The 18,187-nt window shown below is 38.0% G+C and overlaps 1 protein-coding gene across 2 annotated transcripts in view; it reads left to right on the top strand.

Annotated features, from left to right (window-relative positions):
- LOC132400140 (zinc finger protein PLAG1-like) overlaps positions 1–18,187 on the top strand; it is a 42,743-nt gene that overhangs the window by 13,170 nt on the left and 11,386 nt on the right. For both annotated transcript variants that reach the window (XM_059981212.1, XM_059981213.1), the window contains 3 exons: positions 796–918; positions 14,676–14,818; positions 15,215–15,580. In XM_059981212.1, the coding sequence (XP_059837195.1) occupies positions 15,339–15,580 (242 nt within the window). In that variant the 5' untranslated portion in view covers positions 796–918; positions 14,676–14,818; positions 15,215–15,338. The remainder of the gene's footprint in view (positions 1–795; positions 919–14,675; positions 14,819–15,214; positions 15,581–18,187) is intronic.

Below are 18,187 nucleotides of genomic sequence, written 5' to 3'. Positions count from 1 at the left end.
ACAAAAAAGAACTGACTTAATGGGTAACTGGAATGCATTGGGATGGCAGTATGTTATAAATTGCTGTGGACAATTAAATATTGTCTGTGGAGAAATTGTTGCTTTTTAACAAATCCATGGGACTTAATGGTTTTTGATATGGAATAGTCAACTGAGATTTTTGTCTTTGCAAGCTGAGCAATAGTATTAGCCAAAGTCACTTGTTCTTTAATATTTATTCACCTTGGAGCATTTGGACTCTTATTTTTAAATAACTATGGTTTTTAGTAGTGGTCCATTAACATCTCAAGGTATTAAGCAAAATGGTTGTTGCCATTTAAAACTTGTTACAGCGTAAATGTATCCTATGCAATATTTGCTTGGAGTAATTTATTTATTTGCTGTATTGTATAATACGCCATGTTACACCATCCACAATTTATCATCCATTAAATCATGCAGCAACTTATACTGACCAGACTTTCCTAAGTATGTAAATCAGAAATCTTGTCTCAGTAAATTCTCAGACAGAATGTAAGAGTAATTTGAATTGTATCATTCAAAAGATTTGCAATAGTATGAAGTTGATGCATTTTCTATTGAGAGTTTTGCCAGAATTTGTACATCTCAACCTTACTGCTGATTTGGTATGTTTCTAAATAGCAAAACCTCTCCTACTGAAAATGAAATGCTCGGCATCTTGTAATAATTCGCATCCGATTTCTTAAGTTGAGTTTAATATCCCTAGCAATACTTAAGTGAATGAAGATGTGCTGATTACAAAGTTTATCTGAAGATCACTTCATCCTTTTTTAGGCCGTCAAAAATGGGACACGCCCAATTCTGCTCACAACCCAGAAGAATTGGTGAAACTGGCTGAGGATGCTATACGTGAAGCTGGAAATTTGAACTATTTTTAAACGGTGAAGTACAAAGAAGGTAAATATGATGCCCATCTTTTGTCAATGTGGGCTTAGTATGCAGAAGGTTTTTAGATGCAAATTATTTTGAACTGTCAGGAACGTGAATATCTCGGTCGGGCTGTGTGGGGGATGCTATTAATCTGGTTTAGCATCAAGTATGAGGGGTAATGAAGAGTATCAAGAAAGTGCCTTTAGTATTTGAGTTAATAAGGGTTCAGAACAGATTTTGATTCAAAGATGATTAAGCTAAATTGCACATGAACAGGAGATCTTTGAGGCAATTGTTCCTGCTTTTAAATGGACAAGTTCCAATAGTAAGTGAAGGAGCCGCATTTGGAGAGAATTCGGATTATTAAAGATGTAAAGGTTAAAATGAGAGATTAGCTTTAGAGTACTGAATATATTAAAGAAAATTGGATATAGATAGCAGAAGAGATCTGAAAAGTAGCCTGTGAACCCACAAATTTAGAAATGGGAAGGCTCTTCTAGATTTGTCTGTCATTCAATAAGGTCAGGGCTAAGCTGTAACTTCTCATCCCCTTATGAAGAACCTTGTCTCTTTTGATGATAAAAATCAGAAACCTGGTTCCACTGATGTTTTAGGAAGAGTTCTAAAGATGCACGATCCTCAAGTTTTCAATTTATCTTAAATGGTGACCACCCCCCCCCCACAGTTCTGCCCCTAGCCCACCCTCCAGAATCTCCCACAAAATGAAGCAATTGCTCCATTTATGCCCTGTCTGGACTGTTCCAAAGACTTGCTTGTTGTATTCAAATCTCTAATCACTTTTAAATTTGCACCAAGTGTAAGCCTAAGCTAACTTTTTTCCTTGCAATGGGACAGCACAAATGGCCCATGACTGTGGGATTGAGAGCAGACCCACAGACACACCCCATAAATAGCAGGGGCACAGCACCTCACTACCTACTTGCTCATCGTACCCAATTGTGGAACAGTCAATGTTCACACGAAGGCTACATTAATCACTTTGGATCCTACAAGAAGAGGAATTAAGTCATTACTTAGTCTTGAATGAACGCTTAAAGACTAACGTGCGAATTTGGATTCAGAACTTTTACAATAAACAAAGTTCTGTTGGATGTCTAAATTGCATGTTGTACTTGCAAATTAGTGTTGTGGATCCAAAAGAATCACACTCACCTGTCTATTCTGGTTAAACAGAAGTGTATTTGATCAACTGTTTACCTGCACAAGGGAAAGGGATATGATTACCTAACAGATTCAGTCAATATGCTATTTTTGTATATTAAAAAACATATGAAAGATTGATGGGAACATTATAACAATGAATATACACTGATCTCATTTAAAACTTGTCCAGTGCAATACTATTTTCCAGGTGTCTTATCTTGGAGAGTCCTGCCTCGGGTCCGTATGAGTGGTCTCACAAGGCATCCCTTAAATTAACAATGTTTGGCTCCAACCACATCTCTTAAAGGCATCTGCAAATTCGCGGTTCCTAGAGATGTTCTGTCTAACCTTATGTACCACGTCCCAGATTTAAGCTGGCCTACTGCAGTCACCCTTTCTCGATCCAAGGAAACTATTGCTAAGCTAAAATATCTTGAAGTATCGAGTTTAGTTCCATTTGGAAGTCTGAGGTGCTAATTAATACTCTAATATACAGCAATATCTTGGTATTTTGTTTTAATATAACTTCCACGTGCTCATGGCTACATTTGCAGAAAGGACAGCTAACTATTCTTGAAAACGGCACCAGTACAATTTGTATGACTAGATCGTCAAATGTGAATTGGATCAAATAATAAATACTTTATTGATCCTGAGTGGGAAATTCTTTTGTTACATCAGCAACATCTTAAAAACACACACAGCAATGTGCAGACATAATTAATAAAGTACAGAATATACACAATTTATCAATGTTCAGTAATTTGCAATAATGTAAATAATGGGATAAAACAGGCAATTGTGCTATGAAGTGTTCTCCTGTCGCATTTGCTTATTGCAGTTGGGAAGATTTTCTGTAATGATCCTTGTGACAGCGGAGCTGAATGAGTCTGTTTGAAAGGGTGCTCCGCTGCTTATTCAGTAGATCATGGAGAGTATGTATTAGTTTGTCCAATGAATCTACATAAATACTGGATTTCCCTGAATGCATAGTGGGTACTATCCTAGCTCTACTCTTAGAATTCTGTTGCCCTTATTTCCTCCTCGAACTTTGGATGTAACTTGCCTGTCTGTGTTGCCATTAATCATGCAGAGATGGCTTCTTTAGCCTCCTGAGTCCAGGCTGGGCATCAAACCCCCATTTTTGATGGGGGCTTTGCCCTTTTCACCTCCCATCTTTCCCATCGATTTCCTTTCCCCAGGGATTCTCCACTTAGTTACACACCAGGTATAATTTACTGTGGCCAATTAACTTGCCAACCTGCACATTTGGAATGTGGAAGCACATGGAGAAACCCTCCTCATAGGCAATAGATGCACATTCCACATGAACAGTATTTCTACAGGCTACCCTAGCTCCTGTGTGATATAGGTGCCCTTCAGGGTGTGCTGTACTCCAGTCATGTTATTCTATTAAGTTGCATGAGACTTGCACAATGAGGACAATCTTGTTAAGAGTGGAGAGTTGATGTCTTGATGATTGGTGTGGGAGAAGTGGGTTTGAATTTGTGTGACATTGCACTAGTATTGAAGAAGGGGGGGGGGGGGGATCTACCTGTACCATACTAGCACCAGGGTCCTGGCAAATTACATAACTAGACCTGTGGATGGGGCTTTAAATTAAATAGGTGGGGGTGGGTTCAACAGCTTTGAAAAAGTAAAAGGTAAAGTTGCTGGTGTCCAGAACATCTAATAAGATAGTTTGGAAAAGGGCAAGAATATAACTCAAGGCAGCATGGAGAGAAAATTAAGTGTGGTTGAATTCTGACCTGGATAAACTGTTTTCACCATGCAAGCCAAGTCTTGGTGACCTCAGATTTGCTAGAGATTGCCCAGTACTTGTTGAGGTCACAATGTTTATCAAATTCCATTTTATCTAGATAGCAGAATTGGGAACTACTCACTCCCATGGCCTGTTAGGAGGTAATGAATGCTATACATGGTGTCTTTTGGTGCTTTGCAACTACCCTATCATTACCATTTGGGTAGCCCCCAACAAGTTAGTGAATTACTGGTAAGTTTTCTTGCATTCTCATAGTCTTGCTTCCTGGAATGCTACTTTGCTTTGGGCTTGTCTTGTAATGAGACAATTCTATGGATCATTTACAGTTGCCTACCTATAGACCTATGACAACATGGCAAATAGTCTGAGAATGCAGCTAATCTCCTACGTAACTAATTTTAAGACTTGAGTCCATCATCCATCACCACCGGGGATAAACTGAACTCTATCACATTGGTGGCTGTATGCTAATTGCATTTCATGGGTCTCACCTGAAGGTTTGTAGAAAATTCAACAGAATGTTCATGTATCATTCACTCTATCATCACCTTGTCTGTGGAGCCACTGAGTGATGGCTGCCAAAGCAATTTTGCAAGTCTCTTCCTATCAGATTACCCACGCTTCCAACTTGGTTTTGTAAGAGACTGCCCATGCTGGAATCTGGAAGAATGCAGTGGGTTGAGCAGCATCTGTGTCGGGGTAGCCCTGGTTACTTTTCCAGTGATCCTTTTACCTATGACAGTAGAAACACTATAATTACTCATCTGTAATATTCCTCTTGCTCTTGTAAAGCATATGTATGTGTACGTTAGTGGATTTAATGGTGTCAGGTACTTTTGTGACTATTAATTTGGCCAGTATAATTTGTCTAAGCATGGGGCTTATTCCCTACAAACCTATGTACTGTTAGGTGTTGATCTAACTGGTTTCAAAATTGGTCCCTGTATGGTACGTGCATCAGTGCCTTTGACTTGATACTCACCTCTCATGAGTATTTCATGATATTTTGTTAAGGAACTGCCTATCCAAAACCCATCCCTCAGTTTTCAGCTTTTTATTTTGCAGCTGGTTATCTGCCTGAAACCAATTACACTTTTGAAGACATTAGTTATTACTTATTTTGGTGCACTTTTCCAAAATGGAATATCCATTATTGAATGTAATCCCAATAAAGTAAAACTCTAATCTGGAACCCTCAGCGTTCTAGATGTTCCAGCTGGAGTATTTGATGTTATTCCTAATCATACCCCAAAACACTTGTAATTCACTTTTTTGTATTCTTATTATGTAGTAATTAATAATGTGGAGCATTCAAATGGAGCACAGGAATGTGGAGAGTTTAAAGGGAATATGGGGAACAACAACCTGGTGAGCCAGAGTCAAAACACTCGGCAGTGGATTGCAGTTTACTGTATATCCTGATTGTGTCTTTGTTCTTCCGTTTCTAAAACGTAAAAACATATTGTTTGACTGGCAGGTTTTGACAAAGTTCATCTGGTTTTCCCCAATTTAAAAATTCTCTGCTGGTTGGAAGGAGCTGCCAGTGGAAATAATTAACATCTCAGCGCTGATCTACACTGGAAGCAGTGTTAATTCTGGTTTTATGGTAAATAATTTACACTGCCTTCCATTTTTAAACTCGTACAAACCTTCTCTTGAGGATCCAAAATCAAATAGACAACTTAATCTTTCAAATTTGTATTTCCATTTTGCCTATCAAAACTTCTATGTGTGAGTAGGCGGTCCAAACAAACAAGCTCTCAAACTTACAGTAACTGAAATGTTTGAACTAGAGCTAAACAATACCATTCATCTCAATTCAGATCATTTAAAAAAAATTACCATGACTCAAAGCTCCATTGACATGATCAGACACCTATCTGAAATTTGATTTCATGTCATGTTTAATTCTCAGCTGCAGTCGCTACTCCACTGGTTAAAATAATATATGCCAGAGCATGCAGTTAAAAATTTAAAAGCTTTATAGAACTAAATACTAAGAGTTTAATTCCTAGATTGTAAAATTAAGTATGCAAATGAACACTTCATGTAACTAACAAATATTCATAACACAAGGCTGGAGGAAATCAGGTCAAACACCATCTGTGGAAATGAACAGGTAGACAATGTTTCAGGCTGAGACCGTTCTTCAGTACTGGAAAGAATGGGAGAAGACTCTGGCATAAAATCAATTAGAAACTTACCTCAAATGCATGTGACCACTTCCAACAACAGTTGGGACTGCAAAGGGTTAACAGCTTTTTGTATTAATAGTGACTGATAACTGAAAACAAAATGCAATCATTTTTTAAGGATAAACTTACTCAAGGAATTGACAAGGCAAACATTCTGATGCATATTCACATAAGAATTCTGGTGTCTGTTTTGAATCTTAATGTAACTTGGTTTATCTTGGTGTATGTTTTTACTTTATTTTAATGCAAGGTAGTCCTATATCAAGGTAATCTCAGTTTTCAAGGCGGCACCCTTCATTCAGTACAGAAGAACCTGCCTAAATGACTATGAAATGCTTTGAGCAGCTGGTCATGGAGTACACTAAAGTCTTTCTCCCGGTTACATTGGCCCCCTTTCCAGTTCGATTATTGCTCAAGTACAATGCAATAGCCTCTGCCTTCCACTCTGTCCTGTCCCACCTGGACAATGGGGTCTCTATGCGAGACTGCTGTTTACAGACCAGCAGCATCTCTTGTCCCATTACACTAAACAATAGTGCTCCTCCAAGACTGCACACTCAGCCTGCCACTGTTGACACGGCTGATGTGTGATTGTGTCACGGGATCCAGCTTAAACTGTGTCATCAAGTCTGCAGATGATGCAACAGTGTTGGCCTTATCAAGAACAATGATGAGATGGAAATCATTGTGGACTTCAGAAAGGTGCAGACAGACCATCTACCTCTGTGAATACATGGCTCCTCTATAGAAGGGAGTTCACATCATGGATGACATAACCTGAGTCCCTTAATATCACCTCCCTGAACAAGAAGGCACAGCAGCACTTCCACTACTAAGAGGATCGAGGCAAGCAAGTCCTCCTACTCCCCCCACCCCCCCATCTTATCTGCATTTTACAGAAGCACCATTGAGAGTTTCCTGACAAGTTACATCGCTTATCTAGTATGAGAGCAGTCAAGCATCAGACTGGAAGTTCCGGCAAAGGACGGAGAACAGCTGAGAGAATCATAGGGGTCTCCCTACCAACCATCGGGGACATTTATCAGGAGTGCTGCATACACTGGGCCCTTAGTATTATTAAGGATCCCATCCATCCATCCAGCATCCTCTGACTTTTCTACCATCAGGCAGGAGACTATGATGCATAAACAGAAAAACGGTCAGGAAGAGAAACAGATTCCTCCCCCAGGTCATTAGGATTCTGAACTTACTACCTGAAAGCATTCAAAATGTTACTGGGTAATCTGTATCGTACCTTACAATATTTAATATTAATGCACTTTTGCTTATTCAGCTGTAGATTTTATTTTTGCCTTCATAAGTTATTGTGTATTATGTGTTCTACTGCACTTTACACCTTGGTTTGGAGAAAAGTCGTCTTGTTTCTATATACATGTTATAAGTTATATACATGAATGTAGTTAAATTACAGTAAATTTCACTTGACTTAATATACTACCACAGTAACCTTTTGCATATCATGGACCTGTTATCCAGATCCTTCCAGAACTAAAATTTCTGCAAAATTCATAACATTTAGATAAAATGCTGTTTCTTTTGACATTTCACTGTCATATTTTCCCACATTTGCTTGATCTGTACCCACACATCTTGTATCCTTCTCTCTGTATTTTTCACACCTTGTTGTTTACAAAATATCAATAAATGCAGCAACCATGCTTTCAGGTCCTTTCGTCCAAGTTATCGATGCAGATTCTTTATTTTTAAAAAAAATTGAGGTTCCAGCACTAGTTCTTGTAGCTCACTAATTATATCTCGCTAAACAGAAAACACATTTCAGATTTTTTTTCTCTTTGGTAGCAAAGAGATTATGACAATAAATCGGTATTTAACATCCGCCCTCAAATGCGTGAATGGTTGAAGAGAGTGCCAAATCGGGGGGCCAATGAGAAGCAGACAACGTGAATGAAATGTGTTGCCTATTTGAAAAATCATGTGGAAAAGTAGGCATGTAGTCTGGTTGGAATTATTCAAGGGACAGAAAGTGAGAGTAAACGTTGCATATTTATTCCATTTTAGAGGGGTCATTTTAGTGGTGCCAAGAACGTATTGAATGGCATGACAAGTTGTTATCCTTTTTCATAGGTTATTATTAAAAAAAGCTTCTGAGCATTGTAAATTATTGTTGCTTTGAGTGTACAGAACTTAATTTAAATTTGAAGATTATACAAAACTCAAGTAACCTAGCTTTTACCCCCAGGTTGACAAATGCATATTACAATACATTATAGAATGAAAGCAATCGAGTTCTTGGGGCCTTGGGGAACAAGAGGAATTTGTAGATGGATTTGGGAGAATGGATATTGTACATAAGGTTGTACATAAATTATCCTGACAACTTCAAGAGTGCATGTACTGTACACATACACGCAAGTCTCTGGTCTGACATCTCATTTAACATTGATACGAGGGCTATGTGATTTCCTTTTGGTCCTACTATAAAGGTTTATGGAATGTGAAATCATAAACCTTTGTAAAAAGAATGCAGAAGAGGCATGGAAATTTGATCCAGATGGTACAGCATTAATATTTGTGAAAGACCAGAGACTTGAAGTGTCTGTACACAAGTTCTTGTAGCTGGCAGGACAACTTGAGTGTTAAAGTAATGGGATATTTGTAGTTTGTTCCTATATAATTCAGGACAATCAGTAGGAAGTTGTGTCAAATGTGGATCTTGGGAGGAATATTTTGTTCATTTGTGCATACTGCTCTTTAGTAAAGATGAAGCTTTGAGTTTACCAAAAAAAAAATCATGTGAATGGAGCCATTCGTGTGCAGAAATTGACCGTGCAGTATGACTGAATTTGATTTTTGTTTCTGGTAGTAATGTCAAAAGAACAGGCAACTTTTAAGAAAGCTGTTGCAAGTAGCCATACAAAGTCTGAAATAGTGGCAGAAATGTGAGGTGGTAACATTTTGAAAATGATTACAGCATTATAAGGAAAGAGTAGAAGAGATGAGTAAATGTAATTGGGTGCAAAAGAGGTAACTGTGAGATGTAAGTCCTTGTCCCTGCTTTATTGTTTCAGGTAGACAAATTACGCTATTTATGTTATTCTGTCTGATATTTCTTTGAAAAGACTAATGTTGCTTTTTGTTGATGTTATCAATGCTTGAATACAAATTTTAACATTTTCAATAATTCTTTCTTAAACAGTATATGCTTTAAGACACAAAGCTTTAATTTGCTATTACTAATTAAATATTGTGGCACGGGTATAGTGAAACAAATAGCCATGTAAGGTCCCCAAGATGGTAGAGTTCAGTGTATGTTGGAACAGTGAAACACCCATGTTCACCTCAGTACAAGAACTTAGAGGCAACAAAGTTCTTGGAGGCTTTTTCATTAATGCTTTCTAGTTTAGGGCATCCACAGAAATGCTTTGACAACTAGCCAATTTTAAAGTAAACATGAATAAAAAAAGTGTGTGTGTGTGTGGTGGGAGGGGTGGAGGGAGCCATGACGCAAAGATTAAATAACTGGACACTGGTAATCAAGAGTTTTGGACAAGTAAGTTTGAATAAGACCAACGGACAGTGTATTCAAATTCTGCAAGTTTAAGTTTAATTATCGTTCAACACAAATACAGCCAAATGAAACAGCATTACTATGAGACCAAGGTGCAAAACACAGTACCTAACAGTCATACACTGCACAAGGCACATATAGCACATAAAACATAGCAGTAAAATATAATCGTACACAAAAATATAGTACAAGTCCCTGACTCCATGAATGTTGCAGCAGTCTGCCATGGTTGTTTTGGAATTTAAGTAATCCAGATTTTAGAAAAAAAAATTATTTCTGTAATGTGACTATGTCACTACCAGATTGTATCAGTGAAAAAAATTGATAGTTCTATGTTCTGCCATATGTGATTACATTACTAGCTAATGAATCCACCAGTGACTAAATTGCCCTCTAATATAGTCTAACAAGCCATTCAGTTCTTTTAGAAACACTACATTAAAACTGAATGACATCTGGCATCAATATAGGCACTGAATTTAGGTATAGCATTGTGTCGTTTCACCCTCACCCTTAATGATCTGGGGATTGTTGTAAGAAGACCATGGCAGCTAGATGTCTGAGAATATCACCATTCTAAGTTCCTTTCTATGCCGCACACCATCCCTACTTGAAAAAGAATCTTTGTTTATTCACTAATACTGAATCTAAATCCTGAATGTCCCGAACCAACAACAATGAAGTACCTTTGTCCAGATGAGTGCTCACTGCCACTTTGAAGGGGATTAAGGGTGAGTAATGTTGCACTTACCAGCAATGCCCAGATTTTGCAGAAATGAAATAAAATGTATTTAATTTATCCTGATTAATTCAAGATTATGTTATCTGAAGCATCTTCAGCACCAACTTTTGCCAGCTCTTGAGAAAGGTTTGCATTGCCAGACTGCCTACAAAAAATTATGCAGGATTGACATAAATAAAAGATATATGGAAGAATTTCTTTGGCCTATTTCTGAGATGTGATACCATCATTGTCACAAAATTCTTTCTTTTTACTGACTTGCAAGAACTAAAGAAATCGTCCATCAATATTATCTCTGCAAACAATTTCTTTTAAATAGAAAAACATTTCAGCAAGCATGATCATGTTAATTCCCACAGTGAGTAGAACTCAGAAGAAGAGTCTGACCAGGTAAATGTTTTCTTCTCCATCTCTTTTCTCCTCTTGGCTCGAAAACTGAAAAAAAAAACAATTTTTTATTGCTACAAAGTATATATTTTGCCATTAGAGTCAAACTCGATTACAGTGATGCAGGACTGGCAGATTTTCTGCAGTTATTGGATGATAATGATGTTAATTCCACAATAAAAGTTTAGGTTTTTTTTACAAGATGTTACACAGTAATATAATCAATTTTCCAGTACAGTTGCTAAGTTGCTAACTGGATACCTGGTGATTTGCAGGGTTGCAAGGAACAGGGACCTGGTGAGTTTCAGGCGGGGGTGTGAATGTGAAGACATCAAGCATTGGACAAACTTGGGCCTCACTAAAACTGAAGGAAGTGCGGGAAATATTACCTGTTGAGCTAGATGCCTAACCATGTAGCTTTCCAAATAGCCACACAGCCTTTTGTATGTCGAGGTGGTTAGTTCTATAGCACACATCAATAAAACCGTTCAGTGTGGAATTCTGATTTGTTGTTGGTAATGAATTTGAGCAGACAAAAGTATTGTGCAGTTTTGAATACTCCGTTATACCAGGTCATTAAAACCATAGAAATCTTGAATGGTAAATTGATCGAGTTAGTGTCAAGTAATGAGAGCATTGGTTACAAAGCAATCTTGAAATACAGTGACCTTAAAGAATTTATTAAAGTACATTATGTTGTACATTGGTAATTTATAGCCACTGAAATTTAGCTTGGGTTCATAGTGCAGTTTTAACCCATTCCCCAATTCAGAATATAGTATAGCAACGGGCTCTTTGACCCACCAAATCCATGCCATTCATTTACATCAACCCTGCCCTTAAATTTCTACCGCTCACCAACACAGCTACATCTGGGGGATGTGGGAAGAAATCAGAGTACCTAGAAGAAACCCATGCAACCACAGGGAGAACATGCAAACTCTATATAAAAAAAACACCCACGGTCAGGCTGGAACTCTGATCTCTAGCACTGTCGGGCAGTGGCACTACTAGCTTCACCATGTGGTAATGAAATACTAGTAGGAAATTTTAATGGTGCACATAATAAGCAGAAGCAGGTTTAACATCACAGCCATATGTTGTGAAATGTGCTGTTTTGCAGTAGCAGTCCATTGCAATACATAATAGTAAAACTATAAATTACAATATGTGTGTGTATATAACTATCCACAATCAGTCCACTCCCACCCTCTATGCCATGCAGTGGAAACACTGCAAGAAGAAGTCGGGCAACGGATTAGTTAAGGAAGGGGGCACATCTTTCAAGCCCTCCATCGATAAGTTTGATTCCTCATCTTGAGGTTAGGGTTCTCTATGTCCCCTGCCGGAGGCCATACAAAGGCCACTGGCCGACCTTCATTGTTTGTGTGCGTGTGTGTATAAAAAAATATATATACACATAATATAGTTTGCCATTGCCTCCTTCAGGGTAGTGTCTTCAACAAGAAGGGTAATCCCAGCCATTATCTAACACTTTTCAGAGATTGTCTGGTGTCACTGGTCACATAATCAGTACTTGAGATATGCACCAGCTGCTCATAGGTCCATTCTCAGTGATGTTGACACCTAAGAACTTGAAACTGCTCACCCTTTACATCCCTCTGAGGTCTGGTGTGTCTTCCCTCGATTCCCCTCCACAATCAATTCGTTGGTCTTACTGATGTTGAGTACAAGGTTCTCACTGTGACATCACTCAACCAGCTGAGCTGTCTTGCTCTTATACGCCACCTCATCACCATCTGAAGTAGTTGCCGTGACAAATTTATAGATGCGATTTCATCTGTGCCTAGCCACACAATTGTGGGTGTAGAGAGAGTAGACCAGGTGTGCCAGTGTTGATTGTCATTGATGAGGTGTTTTTATTTACAATCTGCACTGACTGGTCTCCCAGTAAAGAAGTCAAGGATCCAGTTAGTACAGATGCCCAGGCTTTGGAGTTTGTTGATTAGCACTGAGGATATGGTTGTGAATGCTGAGCTCTAGTCAATAAACAGCAGCCTGACATAGGTATTACTATCGTGCAGGTGATCCAAGGCTGAATAGCGAGCCAGTGAGATTGAATCCACTGCAGACCTTTTATGGCAAAAGGAAAACTGCAACAGGACCAGAATCTTACTTAAGCAGGAGTTGATTCTGACTATGACTAACTTCTCAAAGAACTTCTTCACAGTAGATGTAAGTGCCACTGGGTGATAGTTGTTGAGGCAGCTCATCCTGCTCTCCTTGGGCCCTTCTGAAGTGGAGACAACCTCAGACTGCAGCAGTGAGGTATTGAATATATCCTTGAACACTCCCACCAGTTAGCACAGGTTTCTAGAGTTCTGCCAAATACACCATCCGGGCTTGACACCTTGCAAGAGTTCACTCTCTTGAAAGGTGTTCTGACATTGGCCTCTGAGACAGGCATCACATAGTCACCAGATGATGTAGGGATTCACACAGGTATAGTTTTATTCTCCCTGTCAAAAGCGAGCATAAAAGGCATTGAGCTCACCTGGGAGTGAAGCATCACAGCCATTCATGATGTTAAGTTTTGCTTTGTAGGAAGTAGTGTTCTGTAAACCCTGCCAGAGCTAATGTGCACCTAATTCCATTATGAGCCTCCATCAGAATTGGTTTCTCACCCTTAAAGTAGCCTTCCTTAGGTCATACCAGGATTTCTTATATAGTTCCAGAACTCTGGTCTTGAATACCACAGATCTAGTTCTATGAATCTTTGAAACAGACTATGAATCTCCTTCCTGGTTCATCCATAGCTTTTGGTTTAATTGTGGCTTGTTAAGGTGATTTTTGAGTTTAGCACATTTACATTTAGCAACTGACTTCAGCCACCAATCTTCAAATTGGAGTTGTAGATTTAATCTAAAATGCTGCTCTGGAAAATGGGTTCCTAAAAGTCTTGAATCACAGACCAGAGAATGCTGATTAAAATTCATTTAGATGTCTGTGCTGTGGGTACAAATTGGAGGCGTGAATTTTATGTGTAGTTTCAAAGACAGCATTGTGGATACATTGTAAATATGGAATTGTCCTTTGATGCTTAGCACATATTTAACCTATGTTGGGCCTGCTAGGCATTTCAACTGAAAGGGCCTCAATATGATGCCTGCTGAATCTTGTTGAATGAGACATATTCTGCTTCATATCAACTGGTACTTTTTTCCATTGACTCATTCATGCAACAACAGTCTGATATTATAAGGCACACAGTCACCCTCACAGGTCTTGATAAAGTTGGTGACACTGTGACATATTCACTCAGACTGTAAGATGAATCCCTCAATATTGTCCTGTCCACCAACTCAAAGCAGTCCTTCTCCTCCCTTGTTCATACCTCTTTGGTCCTCACCACTCGTGCTGTGGTCTTTAGTTTCTGTCTATATGCTGGGAGTAGAAGTATTGTCAGGTAGTGGCACTTTTCAAAGTGTGGCCTTGGGATGGCATAGTAAGTATCCTTGTTGCTCAAGTGTGTTGGCTCCTCAGGTTCTACAAGTGATAGTGGTAGTTATTCAAAGACTTCCCTGGCTGAAATGTCCCACAGTGACAGGGTGGGCTGTTTCACACCTGCTTGATTATGTTGCAAACTCCTCCACTGCCTGCCTGTTGATGGCCAATGTGGAATTTATACTGCTATCAGGATGATGGTAGACAACTTCTTTGGCAGATAAAATCCATGACATTTGACTAATAGGTGTTCCAGGTTGGGTGAACTAGTCTGAGATAGAATCACCACACTTGTGTACCATGAGCATACTCTATTTCCTCTGCTTTAAAAGATTCAGCTGCCGTGTCTTTACAGAGAATGGTGAAGCCATTTGGCTGCAGCTTTGAGTCCAAAATTGCCAGTGTGGGCAGTGTTTCCATAAAGCAGATTACATAGCCATCCCCGATGTCCCACTGGTACAGCAGTCTTGCTCTGAGGTCTTCAATTTTATTTTCCAGAGACTGTACAATCGCCAGCAGGATAGTCAGGAGTGGAAGCCTAGAGCCTCTGCATTTCAATCATACCTGTAGATCGGTGCGGTGTCCCCACTTCCATTTTCTTAAAAGGGAACTACACGCGTGACCTGTGTCTGCCGTCCAAGGTTTGTTGATTTTGAGTATCAATAGATTTTTTAAACATAATAGAATAATGCTGCTTACTGAAGTACCCATGGTTGTGGTTGTAGGTTTCAACTGCAGTAGTTCTAAATGGGAATATTTGTTGATTCCCATTGGAACAGCACACAAATAGAAAAGCAAAGCTATTTTTAAGTGGTTAGAGATTGGGTAGTGTTGATGTTCAAAGGGAATTAGTCTGTTTGTACAAACACACTGGGCATTATGGGAATCAAGGGTTGTGGGCATAATGCAAGAAAATAAGCCTGAGGTTGAAGATCACCTCTGAAAATTTGGGTAAGTACATAACATCGGTAGTATTGATGCAGTTATATATCATTATGATGCCTAAAATGACTGAAACTCTTAACTTTTGCTTATAGGTCCTAACCGCCAAATGTGTTGAACACATGAAACTACACCAGAAAGAAGAAACAGAAGTTGCTTTATATCAGTACAACTGGGCAAACACCAAGTGTCCAGTAATTAGGCCTACAGCAGACTGCGATGGCCACTGTCATCCCCGGTGATCTTTTAGAAGTAACAGATACCCAGAAGGTTCTAGTGGGGAAACGTAAACGTAGTGAAACCAAATCCAGAAAATCCTTTCCTTGTCCATTGTGTGGAAAGATCTTCACTAGTGTTGAGAAATTGAAAGTGCATTCATATTCACATACTGGAGAGAGACCCTACAAGTGTTCACACGAGGACTGTACCAAGGCCTTTGTGTCTAAGTATAAACTACTGAGGTATGAAAGACTATTCAGAGTAGATAGTATCTATTTTATTAATTGGGGATATTTGCCTCTGTGAATTTCAGCCTCCAGCTTAAGAGTACTTCTAAATTTCAGATTTGGCATCATTTTAAGCTTAGTTTCCTTCGACTAGTGCACCTAAATTATATCAGAATAGACCAATAAAGTCTATAACAAATTGCACTGAGTACCTTTTTAATAGTTTAAGTTGATAATGGCTAAATATTAACCCAAAATTGGTGCAATGATCTTATAAATTAGTGCGCACTTTGATGTAAAAATAAACAATTGGGGAAATGTCATAACTTGAATAATTTCTGCACCTATGTTGCAAATTTTACAATGTGACACTGAGATGAATATAGACGAGGCAAAAATCTCAACTAGTGGAATTTTGACCACATTGTGCACCTGGATTGCCAAGGCATCAAAGGAAAAACTTAACATCAAAGTTTTTCTTTGAATGCTTGTCAATATTTCTACTCTTTCAAATCTTGGGCATTTTCACCATTCTTGAAAAAATAATAGCCTATGTCTTAGTGGTTTAAAGAAAACAGTATTAAATGGTAGCAAGTCCAGAAGTCCACACGTGCAGTATCTAACACAGAAATTCCAGACTTACTGAATGTCAGTTTAGTCAGTTTGCTCTGCTTTTGGATATGACATAGAGGGATTGGGATGTGACTGGGGAAAAGGGGAGCAAAACAAGACGAAAAGATGGGGGGAGCAAAAATTACATTGGCTGTTGAGCTCAGTGCCTGATTTAACTTGGCACAGGATCTGTGCCTCATTGACAGTAATGGGGACTGTGTTGTTGCAGTTAATGCAACGGTGAAGGTAAGTTCTTAATTATTTAATGCTTTAGTATTCTGTCTTTTAGGTACTTAAAGTTACCTAAAACTTTTAAAATGTTACTGATTGTCAATAACCTTTGTAGTTCTATCAGCAGTGGCACTGCCATGTTAATAATTTAGGACTTCAGCTTAGGTGAATATGGATTTGTTTTGATACTGTCCACTGCATTATGATATGGCAATGCATTGATAAAGAAATTGTCAAGTAAACTAAATTTTAAGAGTTTTTTACAAAAGAACCACTACCAGAAATACTCAGCAAGATCAGGCAGCATCTGAAGGGGTGATATCAGTTAATGTTTCGGGTCAATTTCGGGTCCTTCAGTGCTTTATTTTTCCATTTGGTCTGATTGATCTGATTTTTAACATTCCTTTTGCCACAAGTTAAATAATTAAGTTTAAGAATATGTTGCTGGTGTAAATACTTCAGAATGATAACCAGGAAAAAAATCATTTATATTTGAGATAAGAAAATTTGTAGGAAAAATACATTGTTGATTAGCAAATGTTTCTGTGCAAAGTAACAGCAAATTATGATACCAAATTTCACTGTCCATATTAATTTTTAAAGTTACTTAAAAATAAGATGCTAATTATCTTACACAGTTATTTGAAAATAAAATATTCTAATTGTTACTATTCATAATTTTATATTAAGGATGTTTACTATTTCTGCATCAAATTCCTATTTTCCATTTTTACAGGGGGTTGTAACTCAAACTGGTTGTTGTAGCTATGGTGAAAACTTTTTAATGCATTTATTCATATCTTTTGTGATAGTCTTCAAATTCATTTCAATAAGCTTTAGAACATTAGTTTTGTTATTCATTTTTGATAAGTTCGGGTCTAACAATGTAAATGAGTACTCAGGAATGATGTCATGGTAAACATTATTGATTTTACAATGTTTTAAGTCTTTAGCAAATTTATTACTGAGAGGAAAAAAAATCATCCTTCCTGAATTCCAGCCATCAAGAATATGAATCTTGTTTTCAAAGTATTCCATTAGAGTATTGCAAATTATGCTATGTCTCAAAAGTGCAACACTTTTATAAGTGGTACATAAATCATTGAAAACCAGTTCTTTTTTATTCCATTTATTTGTTGGAGCGAGTGACTTACTAACGTGAATCATGACATCTTAAAGAATGCAAGAGTTTTGGAAATGTATTAATTTTTCTGGAAAGGTACCCAAATTTTAGATGGAGTGAAGATTGTCATATGAATGTTTTGTGATTTATACCCATTTTCACCATTATTTAATAGCTACTGTAATCTGTGTGAGTTATTATCAAATCTTAGAATAGCTCACAGAAACTTGATACAAAACCACCAGGAAAACATGAAACTTTACCAACTGTCTATCTACATCAAAATGTATACACCACTTATTCTGAGTTTAAAATAACGTCTTTTATATTTTGGTTTATAAACTAAAAGTTTCCTGCAATAGCTTGACGGCAATTTTGACCTGCATTCTGTCTATTTCCATGCATACCTGCAGTATAAATGGAGACCCTATATTTCAGATTACAGTAGGGCTCCTGAGAGCAGTGAGGCCAAGGAGAGTTCTAACAGTTAGCAAGACCACCATTTTAATATCTCTCGTATTCGATGCCATTTCAAATTAAAATTGAAATAAATAATTAGAAAAGAGTAATTAAAAAATAAAACATTTGTACACAATTAACCTCTAATCTAAAGTAAATTTGTAAAAGAAATAGCACTTTCCCCCTAGCCTCATCAG

The sequence above is a fragment of the Hypanus sabinus genome, chromosome 1 (genome assembly GCF_030144855.1).
Source record: "Hypanus sabinus isolate sHypSab1 chromosome 1, sHypSab1.hap1, whole genome shotgun sequence".
In the NCBI taxonomy this organism is placed as follows: domain Eukaryota; kingdom Metazoa; phylum Chordata; class Chondrichthyes; order Myliobatiformes; family Dasyatidae; genus Hypanus; species Hypanus sabinus.
The sequence above is the reverse complement of the archived record's forward strand: the minus strand, read 5'-3'. Positions and strand labels throughout refer to the sequence as shown.